Source organism: Neovison vison, chromosome 1 (assembly GCF_020171115.1).
Source record: "Neovison vison isolate M4711 chromosome 1, ASM_NN_V1, whole genome shotgun sequence".
Lineage (NCBI taxonomy): Eukaryota > Metazoa > Chordata > Mammalia > Carnivora > Mustelidae > Neogale > Neogale vison.
The window spans coordinates 231,454,274-231,468,018 of NC_058091.1; the positions used below are offsets into that span (position 1 = coordinate 231,454,274).

Here is a 13,745-nt window from a genome sequence, read left to right on the forward strand (position 1 = left end):
TGAATAGTTTTTTGAAACTATTTTACTTCTTAAAATATGATGGATGTTTTTGATTCAGAGCAATTTTGGTTAAGAAGTACTGCCAGATCAAAAGTACTTACACAGGGGATACTCTAATTAGGAAAATTTGTGTTATTTGAACAAACCATGGTTTTTCTCATTCATGATACATAGTTGCTTATTAAAACTCATTTTATTTGAGTACCAGAAAAGAAATAAGGTCTTATTGTTTCAGGTAGATTTGAAATTATTTTGGCCATTGCTTTATAAGCAGATCTGACTCCTTTTTTCATGGTTTAGAATTAGATATCCTGACTCTGCATTTGCAAATTAAAAAAGGGGAGTGTTTTTAAAATATTTTATTGTGATATAACAATTTTTTTCCTATTTTTAAAATTTTGTTTAAAGTGCCCAGTTGCTGTTTTAACATACTATTTTTCTGTTTCTTTTTCAGATGATTATTGGAGAAGCCCTGTCTGTTTACTATAACCTCTTGCACTCGAATTCCTTTATCAGGAATAACTACATAGCCACTATTTACAAAGCCATTGGAACATTTTTATTTGGTGCAGCTGCTAGTCAGTCCCTGACTGACATTGCCAAGTATTCAATAGGCAGACTGCGCCCTCACTTCCTGGATGTTTGTGACCTAGATTGGTCAAAAATCAACTGCAGTGTTGGTTACATTGAAAACTACATATGTCGAGGAAATGCACGGAAAGTGAAGGAGGGCAGGTGCGTGTTAAAACTTCAATGTTCGTTTTATCTTGTGTATTCTTGGAAAAGAAGGTTTCTTTACTAGCTTAGGGAGAGCAGCTAGTATAATCACTGGGAGGTGAACTGAGTTCATATTTTGACTTATTATCTCTACTTATTCTTTTTTCCCCATTTTACCCCTACGTTCTGTGTAAGAGCCTTTTAATGCAGGTCTTCCCATCTCTCATGAATAATTAAAAAGAACTTCATATAGTCATATAGTCATATATGACTTCATATAGTCATATAGTGCAGAGCCAACAGACTTTTTCTTAAGGCACCAGGTAGGAAATATTTTAGGTTTTGTGGGCCATTTGGTTAATTTGACATCTGTACTGTTGTACCAGGAAAAAACAGCCATAGACAGTCCTTGAACGGATGGGTGTGGTTATGTTCCAATAAAAGTTTATTAACAGAAACAGGCTGCTCCAGGGGTTATAGTTTGCTGACCTTCCACGTAGTCCAGCCTTGTATTAAGTTCTGCTCTGTCTCTTAGTATTCTTAGAGTATATTTTTTGTAAGGAAATTTCATACATTGACAGCTTTAGGACTTCAGGTTGCCTTCTTCTAATGACCTTGTTAGGCTCCTTTCTACATGTGGCACGCTATTAGGCATGAATGAAATACAATGTTTGCAACCCAAAAGGTCCAACTCCTTTAATGTATAGATGAGCAAATGAAGGCCCAGTAACATTAGATAAAGCCACTAGGGGCACCTGGGTGGTTCAGTCCATTAAGCGTCTGCCTTAGGCTCATGTTGTGATCCCATGGTCCTGGGATTGAGCCCCGCATTGGCTCCCTGCTAGGTGGGAAGCCAGCTTCTCCCTCTCTCTCTGCCCCCCCCACCCAGGAAGTGCTCACTCACTTCCTTTCTTTCTTTCTCAAGTAAATAAATAAAAATCTTTAAAAAAACAAAAAGCTACAATTCCTCATCTCAAGTTTCAGAATTATCAGCCTTTTTTTTTTTTTTTTAGGAGCCTTACCTTTTCTATACGATTGATATTCTCATGTTTTAAAATAGCTATCACTTTAATTACTCATCAACCAACAGATACTTTCTCTGGGTAAAACACCCTTTGACTGTTCTTTATAAATGATTCACAGGTACTTCATTGTCTTTGTTGGTTCTCTTATAAGCTACACAGGCCTTAGTAGCCCCCAATTTTTGCATGTAGTGGAGATGAAAAAAACACCTTATTTAACTAAGCGTATATACTGTTCTGTGTGCATGAGATCTGGCCATGAGCTACATAGTTCTGGTCTCATCTTCATGGAGCTTAGTCTAGCACAGAGGACTTAAATTTAAGAAAAGTGATGGTGGTGGAAGAGAACCTCCTTATTGATAACAAGGCCAGAGAATAGAGAGGCTGTTGGATGGCAAAGCTTAATGAATGAAGGAGGGAGGAATGGCTAATGCAGTAGGCAATTTATAGTGGAAGGCAGTATTGTTGATTTGAGGTTAGGTAAGAAGGCATTTTTTAAGAGGACTGGGGAAGAATGGTCCAGAAATGGCTTTGAGGAGTGATGAACTTACCAACACCAGCACTGGGCACTGAGGGTGTGAGATGTGGACATCTCATTCTCTGCTCTCATAACACTGCAGTGTCCTAGGGAAAGGTCTCAGATTTAACAACTAGGAGATGCAGTGACTTTTGGTAGAGAGTTTGAAGACTCAGAGAAACTCAGAGAAATATAGAGGACTATCCATGCCTATGTCTCCAGTAACATCTCCTGCATCACCACAACAGAAAATAGGAAAACTCTAACATTTTCTTTTGTCACAGTATTTAAGAAAGTCGGGTGATAAGGGCTTACCTAATGTCCAGAAAATATCATTATAACTGATTATTTAAGAAAATAGTTTCTTCACACATGTATTATTTCTCTGGTTTGGATACATACATTTTAGCTCAAAATTTTCTTATAATAGTATGTCTTATTGAGAGATTTTTCTTTCTTACATGAGCCATTTGGACAAAACGTGAAATATAATTTATTTTAAATGACATAAATATGGTTACATTTTCCAGTCCCTGTATGTCCTATTATATATGTATTGCTAGTGTATCTAAATTGACCAAGATACTCTGATGGTACTTTTGACTTAAGTACACATAGTTTTTTACCCATTACACTTTAAAAGTTTCTTCAGCCTCCCACATTTTCAGTGAGATCTGTTGATAAGCTTTAGGGTTCTGAAGTGAGAAGGAAAATCAAATCTAGAAATGAAATTTTAAGAAAACTTTGTATCTTCCAAGAAAAAATGGGATTTCCATTGGTATTTCCAGAATGAGTTAGTTGTTGCCACAGTTCCAGAGTTTTATAACTCTGGTTCATAACTGTGGCTTTGCATTGCTGTTCTGCTGTGAAGCCTAATTTCGTTGGATTCAGGCTTTCCTATTGCTTTTCTCTTGAATTTTTAGGTTGGGATGCCAAAAATGCAAAAATCTTTCAGTCTAGACATTGTCTGTTAATTTCCCCCTCTAATTTATTTATCTCCACAGCCTGTCCCCTGTACGTTTATTTTAATTATAAAATTATAATGCTTGACATTGGAAAGAAAGGAACATAAGCACCCGAAATGAGTCATTTTTGTTGACTATAAATGAGTCAGAGTTACATCTGAGGGTGAGAGTACTCTCTTACAATTTTGGCTTTTGGTCTCGATATTCGTTTTCTTATTTCCTTCTATTCCTCTCTCTGCCTTTCCTTTATATGTGCACACTCTGGTGCTCTTGTATCACTGATGTCAGAGGACTTTTACCAGGCTTCATTTGTGGCCCTGGGTCCTAAATATAGAAGTGAGAACATAAATGGATTAGAGTAGCATACTTATTAACTCCTTATTAGCTTCTATTCATTGTTAAAAATTAATACCTGGGCATTTACTATAAATGAAAAGGGGCTGTACTTGTGACTTTGGGACATCCAGCTGCTCTTGCTTATGCCAATGAGAATAGCAGTCCTTTCCATTTGTGGGGGAACAAAAATTACTAATGAGCACAGGCAGTTCAGACCTATAGCACTCTGCCCAGGTAAAGATTCTCTTTAGGGACTCTTTAGATCAGTGTCTCTCAAATGTTAGTGGTTCATTGGAAACACATATTTCAACTTTTCATCCTCAGGTGGGGTGGGAGGTGAGGATATGTATTTCTAACACACTCCCAGATGCTGCTACCTCTGTGCTTGATCTCAGGACCGCACTTGGTGAGCCAGTGCTTAAAATCCCCAGGATGATGGGAACACAACCTCACATGGTATCTGTTATGTTAGGATGTTTGGCAGGGTGAATTTAAGATTGGGCACAACTAGCTGTGTTCCCAAATGACCTATCACCGCCACCAACTCAGGAACCTAGCCGTTGAGCCCTGGTGCTACTGGGGCCAGTTGCTCTGTGTCAGGAAACCCAAGGGGGCTGGACAAATCGGAAGCACAGCTCCTGACGGGGTTTGCCAACACTTTTGCGGCACAAACTAGGATAAACTGGTGGTGAGAGTAGTCACCAACTCAAGAGATGATGGTTTGGAAAAGAGAAAGGGAGAAATTTAGGGTGCTACCTACAGGGAGCTTGGTGATAGGCTCAGGCTTTACCCACTGACCTCTCCATCAGCATGATAGACACCTTGTCCGAGGTACAGGGAGAGGTCAGGATGGAGTGCCTGCAAGAGAACAGGCAGGGAGTGCATGGTCATGGGAGGGGCAATCACCGCACAATCATGGGCCGGGAAGGGGACATGTGGGATGTGGTTGTGGGTTGTGTAGGCATTCTGTTGCTATCCGGGTTTTTCCGATCTGGCATTTGGGATGTTCAGGTCTTCGCAAAATGTCATTGCCAGTGCCTGGAAAGTCTGGTAAGAAATAAGCACAATGGATTTTCGTTGGAGCATCAGTTAAGCAGTCTTGCCTATTTCTGGCTTTAACTGTTGGGGTCTATAGTTGAGTAAGACAGCTCACTAACAGCTGCTCTGTTTGTGATACTACAGTATGGAAACTTTGGTCTTCTCTGAGAAATTCACTTTTTTCTGGCTTTTATTTAAATTCTGTTTGCTTAAGGATAGACTCAGCATTCCTAATCAATTCTGAGCAATTGGTCTTTGGCTATGTAAATCAGATATCCAAAATAAATTTACTTCTTTTGGATTATGGCAGCTTTGTATTATTTAGATGTTTAATTGTGATATGTTTGGTTAAATGTGAGGCACAATTTTCCTTTTGTCTTTTTTTAATGCAACCCCTGTACAGGTAAATACAGCTGAATTTTGAGGGAGTGCCTTCTATAATAGTAAAAACCCATTATATTCAGACTGACTAGCTGTGGTGTTAAGTACCTGGCAAAACCTGCTTTACACTTTGAGAGAATGGCTGCTTCTTTGTGGTCTAATTGTAGACATTACTGGACACTTCATGCATTCAGGAAGATTTATTCAGGCTTATCTAAACTTCCCGTGTGTATATGTCAGTAAACTAGCAGACAACCTTCATTTTATTCTTATATCTCCCGGGAAATAGCAACACATAGAATGAAAGAGGGGATCATTTTAAAAGATCCTTTACCCTGTGAATGGACATTAGCTCTTAGTGTATATAAAAGCAATTTGGCTTGAAGGCCAGCACCACTTTCCACCTCCTCTGTTCTGAATGTTAGCACGGGACACTTCTGGTTGCAGCTGCGACTCTTTCTTCAGTCTGGCTCTGACTCTGTTTGCCCCAGAATTTCTTACACTTCAGTCACATTGGAATCCCGTGGAGAGTTTGTTACAATACAAGATAGCTGGGCCTCACCCCTAGAGTTTCTGATTCAATGAGTCTGCATGCCAGGGAGCCCGAGAATTTTCGTTCCTAAAACATTCACAGATGGTGCTATGGCTGCTGACCTGAGAATCACAACTTCAGCCTCGCCATGAAGTTACTAAATTCAGCTAACATCTATTGCTGTTAAGCCCTAGTCACTGTGGGTGTTACCTCCCCAAGCGCACACGTTGCTCTCGTGGGCTCACTGCACAGGGGCTGAGACATGTTTGGAGATGGTGTGTGTGATAGATACGTGCCTTGAAGGAGTGAAGATGAAATGATGAAATTGGAGGATAATAATACTGCTTCCAGTAGAGGGGCATTTCGGAGGATGAGTAAGGTCTGAACGTTTAGAATTAGGACGGGGTATGTCTCAGGATGCAGGGAGCAGCAGGATCACAGGCAGGCAGGTAGGCTGGAGGCTTAGGGGATACAGGCAGTGTTTTACTGGATTTAGCTTCAGTAAAACCAGCATAATCTTCAGGGTTTTGTCAGCAGTTTGTTAATTTTTAAGGCAATCTGGGGCACTTAAGGCTGAAGAAACTTCTTTGTTTAGAAATAAAAGTGAAGTCACACCACATGATACCTAGTTAAATAGCTGTACACATTCTTACTCATACTTTTGATTTAGCCTATGTTGCATTTATACATTCCATATAATTTTGTTTTGATGTGGAATAAAAGCAAAAGTTTTTTTTCTCCCTTGAGATTTGGCTTGGTGCCTGATTGTCTTTCCTGAATGCATAATGAGTTGACTTGACATGTGGCTTTATTTTGGTCAAGGTATAGACTTGCAAACACAAGATCCTTTCTTTACTTTCAGTGACTTCCTGCCACTATCTGTTGGTAAATACATGTATATCCTAATTTATTTTAAAACCAACCCCCCCATAATAACACCCTTTAAGTTTAGATATTTGGTATTTCATGCCATCCCACAGCAGTGCTGTGCATTAAATATTAATAGGCTTCTAAATCACATGAACACATCATCAGCTGTTGACTTTCTGTTGATGCTTTGTATCTTCACTTTAGAACTCTTGAATTCCCCAGTGCCAGATTTGAAATATGACAAAAAAGGCAGGGGGGCACCTGATTGGCTTAGTTGTTAAGTGTCTGCCTTCAGCTCAGGTCATGATCCCAGGGTCCTGGGATCTAGTCTGCATCAGGCTCCCTGCTCAGCGGGAAGCCTGCTTCTCCCTCTCCCACTCCCCCTGCTTGTGTTTCCTCTCTTGCTGTGTCTCTCTCTGTCAAATAAATAAATAAAATCTTAAAAAAAAAAGTCATGTAGTTACATTAATCCTTTTTCCAGATAAAAATATAATGGATGGAGGGACAGCCCCAAGTGGCTCACTTGATTGTGTGTGTGCTTTTGGCTGAGGTCATGATTCCAGGGTGCTGGGATTGAGCCCCACATTGGGCTCCCTGTTCAGTGGGAAATCTGCTTCTCCCTCTCCCTCTGCTCTCCCCCTTACTTGGGCTTTTTCTCTTTCTCTCTCTCTCTCTCAAATAAATAAAATCCTAAAAAGAAATATAATTGAGTGGTGTAAGCCTGAGTTTCCATTTAGAATAAATATAAACAGCATGCATTCAGTATTTTTACTTAATTAGAAAATAAATATTTTTCTTGAGGGGTAGGATGTGAGTTGAATTTGTGAAAAGTAAAACAAACCTGACGTATGGATTGTGTTGGCTTGTGTGATTCTTCAGTGTTTTTCCTGTTTTAAGTAGCCTTTATAATAAGAAAGCAGGAAAATCATTAGCATTCTTTTGATGTGACTGTCTCCACAGAGTGCCCAAACTCTTGACTTAATCCCAGGTGTGTTCCTAATCAAGCTCAAAATTACCTTTCTTCTCATTCCTCTCCCCTTGCCATTCAAAGTGTGGTCCCCTGCTCTGACCAGCAGGATGGACATCACCTGGGAGCTTGGTAGAGAGGTATAATCTTGGACCCCACTTCCGGTCTGCTCAACAAACTCTTGAATTTATGTTATAAATGAGTTTACATATGCACTTGAGAGCAAGATTATAGGATTGGTTAACCTTTTTCTTTTATGTTTATATCCTGTTAACCATAATATTTTCTTATGTAATCTACTGCAGCTACATTGTATTGCTTCTGAGGTAATGTTTGGAAATTTATGAAGATGGACAGTTTTCAGTATTTTTGGTTTATTGAAGAATAGAATTGAATCTTTAAAAATGAAGAAACTCTTCCAAGGCAATGGAAAGTAGGATTCAGGCAGTACCTAAAACCTTGTTATTTGTCATCCCTTGTTTTTGTTTTATTTTGTCTTTGCTTTTTGCCCACTTACATTTTTTTTTTTTAAGATTATATTTTTAAGTAATCCCTACGGGGCTCAAACTCATAACCCCGAGATCAAGAGTCACACATTCTACCTGCTGAGCCAGCCAGGTGCCCCTGAGAAGGCTTTTAAAACTTAATTTGTTTTTGATTTACAATATATCTGTTACTTTATAGATATCATTTGTTCCACTAATCTGACTGCCTTTGATCACAATGTAAAAAAAGTTTCTGGACATTTTATACACATTATTGAAATGCTTGCCGAAGGTATTGGGAAGAGGCCTTAGGTACTGCAGGTTTAAGCTGACACATACTGATACTGCTCACAGGTTCTTACAGAAGGGCAGAAAGAGCAGGGGTGTTAGATTGCACTTCCTAATTCTCCAGAACTGTGATGATAAAGCCAGAATTTGTAACCACTGTAAGGGGAAAACACATCAGAGGTAAGATGTTAAAATCAGGTAACTTACCTTGCCATGATTATTGGCAGAGACTTATTTAAGTTCAGCATTTAATTATATGATAACATTATTATGCAAAGTTAACATATGTCCTTAGTTTTATTTTTTGCACTTTTTACAGCTGTCGAAGCACAAACTGATTGAAGTGTACTTCTTGTGGAGGCACTGACATAATACTCTATTATTGGTGCTTTGGTGGGGGAAGGGGTGGGGAAGCAGCAGAGGTGATTTGTGACATTGAAATATGAAAAGTATAAGAATTTTACATCTTCTGGAATGACTACATAAAAACTGATTTATCATTAAGACATTAGATTCTGTTTGAGCTTAAATGTATTGAGCACCTACTGTATGCTTATCTAGTGGTGGTGGGTGTTAAGGATTCAAGATGAGTTAAGGTGGGATCTCGGGGGTGCCTGGGTGGTTCAGTAGGTTAAAGCCCTGCCTTCCACTCAGGTCATGATCTCAGGGTCCTGCAATTGAGCCCCGCATCAGGCTGTCTGCTCGGCAAGGAGCCTGCTTCCCTTGCCTCTCTGCCTACTTGTAATCTCTGTCTGTCTAATAAATAAATAAAATCTTAAGAAAAAAAAAAAAGATGGGCTCTCAGGGAGTTAGGTGTTTACCAGCAATTTTTCTCTTGATTTGCTATACCTTCTGAATTTTTCTAATGGACGTTTCGTAAGTAATTAAAACAAAGAAAAATACAAACATCAGACATTTCTGTTTATAAGTCTTGTCCTACTCCTGCCTATGTTTGGATGGAATGGAAGAAGGAAGGACTATAGCAGATGATTTACTGTGGAAGGTGGGTTCAAGGATATATGTGTGCCGTACATCTCTCTCCTTTTGGAGAAAGGAAGAGCACTTCAGCCTAGTTGTTGAAGAAAGGTTTCTGGAAGGTAACAGTGGCTGCGGTGACTCTTGTGTTGTAATTATCCAGGAAAGTTTGGAAGCTCATTTCAGGCGCAGTGATGAAAAAACACAGCATGAAACATGATGTGTATTGGTAATTGTAAGTAGTTGGGTAGCAGATGATGGTTCCAGACTAGTTGGTGAGCCTGATGAAGGGTCTTGATTACTCGAAGCTCAGCAGTGTACCAGTGAAGGACGTGAAGGAGGAGAGTAATGTGGTCATGATTTTGTCTTTATATTTGTAAAAAGTAGTCTGCTTTCCTCCACTTCATTCAAATCTAAATATACTAAAATGGGTATCTAAATATTATATGATCTAAGCTTTCATTTCTTTTAAAGCAAAAGGACTTGAGATACTAAAGGAAATGTCACTCCAGTGCTTTTGTCCATTTGGTAGAAAGGTTGTCTAAGTGCAGTACCGTGGCACTCAGCTTGTCCTCTGGTAACACTGTCTCTGGTGATGTCATCTGCTCGAATCCGAAAGGAACCCAGAGTGACCTGTCTGGTCAGCTTCCTGTTGGGCTCTAATAATTTCATATGTGCGTGGGCTTTTACATTTTCTCTTGCCACTCTCAGTGCATATCAGAAGTTTTATAGTAGTTTAATTGTATAGACTTGTACTGGTGTCTTCTACAGTCATCTTACCTGGGTGGTGAAGAGTTAATGGTGATTTCATGGTCTGCGTCAGGGTGGGAAGTGGAGTGTACTGGCCAGATTTAACAGGCTTTCTTGGCCTTCATGCTGTCTTTTTGGGAGAGGGCTAAAAGTAGAGGTGTGGCAGTTTTACCTCTGGCTAGATTCCTGCCCCTTAAAAAACACCTTAGAAGGCAATTTAGAAGTCTGCCTTCCTTCTGACTGCCTCTAAATTCTTCTGCCTTGTGGCAAGGTAGTTTTCCTTGTTCAGTGTTTTAAAAGGGGGTTGGGGGAGGAAGGAGGTAAGGAGTTACTAGTTACAGGCATAGGAACGCCTCAAAGTTACGTCCCGTCCCTCGTGTAACCTGCCAGTTGCCCTTTGTTTCCTTTTTAACTCTTTGATAATGCCACATTGGTGATTTGGAGTCTTTTTGCACCAAGGAATCAATTTTTCCCTCCTGCTGTAGGAAACCTGTGATGGCTTTTCTGCTTAGTGCACTTATGTCTGTTTTACTCTTCTGTCAGTAACCTCTGTCATTTTCCCATCTTTGCTCAACTGTCAGAGGCACAGTTTCCCTGCTCAGAGTGTAGAACTGTTTATTCCCCAGTCATCTGATTTTCAAGGCACACCCAGTTTTACTTTCCTTTATCTCCGAGTTCTCAACAACTTCTCCTTTTTAGATTCCTTCTTTTCAAACGAGTCTCCCATAAACAGAAGACATGCGATCATTTGTTTTTAATCATCAACTGGTTTATTTAATCAAGAGTTTAAAATACCTTGTACACATATCAGTTATGTCCTACTTTTACCCCTCTCTTTTTTCATTTTCCACGGTCTTGCTCATTTCTCTCCTTTAAGTTTCATGATATGGTATCTATAGATATTAGATTATTTGGTATATAAGTCACTGACAGTAGTGGCTGTGAACTGGTATTTGATGCTGATGCATTAATATTAATGAATAAAATAGGATACTCGGATCTGTTTTATTTTAGTTAGGCATGTCACTTTTATACGTGAAGTAGCTAATCAACTCCATATAAATACAGTGTAGCTTTAAATGGAAACCTAGTAAAATCTTTCTAAAAATAATTTAAGGAATATATGACAGGATTTTTGTTGCAAGTGAACTAATCTCTTAGTCTCTGGTTCAAGCAAATAAGATGAATTTACATTATTTTTGTTGTATTTTACTTAACTTTGTTTGGGATCATCTTACATTCTTTTGCCATTTATCTTCATCTTTATCTCTGTACCCTTTGGAAGAAAAGATACCCCGTGGTTCTTGTGTATCTACACATCTCTAGAAATCTGATCTTTCTCCTCTCCAAACACATATGTCAAAATCACTTGTTTACTGGCTCTGTTACTTGTAATAATCAACAGTTAATATGCTGAATTTCAGTGGTATGAAATTAAGTGCATATATTTTTGTGGAAACACGACATATGATATTTAAAAATACACGCGAATGTCAGAACGTTTCATTGAGAGATGTAAGAACAAGCTTCCCAGGGTTGAGTCCCAGTGGGGCTCTGGACATGAACCTGAGGGCTGGCTGCTGGGCAGCTCTGAAGGCAAGTGTTGTTCAGGAACGAATTCAGGTGCATGTGTGTGTGTGGGTTTAGTGGAGAGAGGGTTTGTAGGAAATTTTTAGCAGGCATATCAGATAATTTGACTATCATTTTTTGTATTTTTTTTTTTTAAAGATTTTATTTATTTGACAGAGAGAAATCACAAGTAGGCAGAGAGGCAGGCAGAGAGAGAGGGGAGGAAGCAGGCTCCCTGCGGAGCAGAGAGCCCGACGCGGGGCTCGATCCCAGGACCCTGGGATCATGACCCGAGCCGAAGGCAGAGGCTTTAACCCACTGAGCCACCCAGGCGCCTCATTTTTTGTATTTTTAAATATATATATACAAATATATAAAATCCCAGTAATGACATGTTATGTTTGCAATATTATCACTGTAAAAATGTGACAGATTTTTTTTAAAAGGTTTTTATTCATTTATTTGACAGATCACAAATAGGCAGAGAGGCAGGCAGAGAGAGAAGGAGAAGCAGGCTCCCTGCTGAGCAGAGAGACTGATGCGGGGCTTGATCTCAGGACCCTGAGATCATGATCTGAGCCAAAGGCAGAGGCTTAATCCACTGAGCCACCCAGGTGCCCCTGAAAGATTTTTTTTAACCCTCATTTGATACCTTTTCCCCAGAGTGACTATTAACAGTTTGTCCTATCAGTTGCTTTCTGTGTATTTTACATTAAGTATGAAGTTGTATGCTTTTATGTGGTTTAAATAAGTGACATATTTTAAAATATTTCCTGTAGATTTTGTTGTCACTTCACATAGTTATTTAATCGATTTTAATTAATTTACAGTATTCAGAAAAAGAGTGAGAAAACCATCATCTTCAAGTTGCTGGCTGTGTTACTTCAAACATCTTTGTGCTTGTGTGTGTTTCTCTAGGATAGATGTCTTCAAGTGGAACTACTGGGTCAGAAACTACTGTGGGTTTACATAGAGATAGATATTGTCAGATCTCCTTTGAAGAGTATGCACTCCTATCAGTGCATTGTGGAACTACCCACTTTCCCCATTCACTACCTACTTGACTTACCTGGTATATTAGATGTGAAATTTTTAAAGATAATAGCCTGACAGCTCATTGCCTGAGCATTTTGCACAGCTATTGGTTGTAAAAATCCTTTTGAAACAAAGTGGGACAAATACTTGGGAAATTATTCCTTTGTGCATTTGTTTGGGACATTTGTTATAACTTTCTCATAGGGTCATTCTATGTTTAAAGGTTCCCACAGAAGGGAGTTTTATTTACCCCGTCCTTCAGGTTAATTTGCTGTTGTGTAAACTTTCTAATCAGGAAATAACATTTGGAGAAAAGGCTTCATGTTGCAGTTTGACTTCCTTTTGTTTTGGCCTTTAGATTGTACAAAGGAGAAATGAGTCTTCTCTTAAAATGCTTATCTGCATATTGACATTTGCCTTTTCACAGAGGATCTAAGTTCTTCGTGTACTGACTTCACACACGGGGCCGTGTGTGAATCACGCCTCCTGTTTTTTCTCACGGTGGCTCCTTGCTGGGAGATGCCGGCGTGCTGCTGCTGAGTCTCCCGGCCCTGCACCTGAGTGGGGGATCCTGGCCCACTGGGAAAGAGCTGGGAGGACTTGGATTTGATCCTCAAAGCGATGGGACTTGGGAGCCAGTGAGTGAACCTCTGGGAGGTTCAGGGTCTCTGTCTAAAATAGGATCAACAGCCCCCACCATGGGATTTCTGGGAAGAGTGGAAGTACTGGGGATTAGATACCTGTCCATAAAAGGGGCTCAGTAGCTTAGAACCGTTAAGTCTTATGACAGCTTTTCTGCCTTAAAATACTTTAGGAATCGGTTTCAGGATGATCTTTAAGGAAAGGAAGGAAGTTCTGAATTGCCCCAGAGTCAACTTTGCCATACCCAGTGAACTGGTGGGAGAGTATGAATTAGAAACATTGTGAACACTGACCACTTTAAAATAAAAACAAACTATTTTTTGCCAGACTATGTCTCCTAGTAAAGCATTTGATTTGAGATAACATTTTATTAGTCCTATTTTTTTTTTTTAAGATTTTGAGAGAAAGAGACTGCAAACATGAGCAGGGGGACGGGCAGAGGGAGACGCAGGCCCCCACTGAGCAGGGAGCCCCATCTGGGGCTCAATCGCAGGACCCCAGGATCATGACCTGAGCTGAAGGCAGATGCTTAATCTGCTGAGCCACCCAGGTACCCCTTGTCCAAATTCTTGTTTTAAAAAAGACTGCCTCAGGGTGCCTGGGTGGCTCAGTGGGTTAAAACCTCTCCCTTCAGCTCTGGTCATGACCTCAGGGTC

The 13,745-nt window shown here is 39.8% G+C and overlaps 1 protein-coding gene across 2 annotated transcripts in view; it reads left to right on the forward strand.

The window, feature by feature from the left end:
- The window catches only part of PLPP1 (phospholipid phosphatase 1), a 93,397-nt gene that overhangs the window by 64,198 nt on the left and 15,454 nt on the right, over window positions 1-13,745 (forward strand). For both annotated transcript variants that reach the window (XM_044224709.1, XM_044224718.1), the window contains exon 3: window positions 455-735. In XM_044224709.1, the coding sequence (XP_044080644.1) occupies window positions 455-735 (281 nt within the window). The remainder of the gene's footprint in view (window positions 1-454; window positions 736-13,745) is intronic.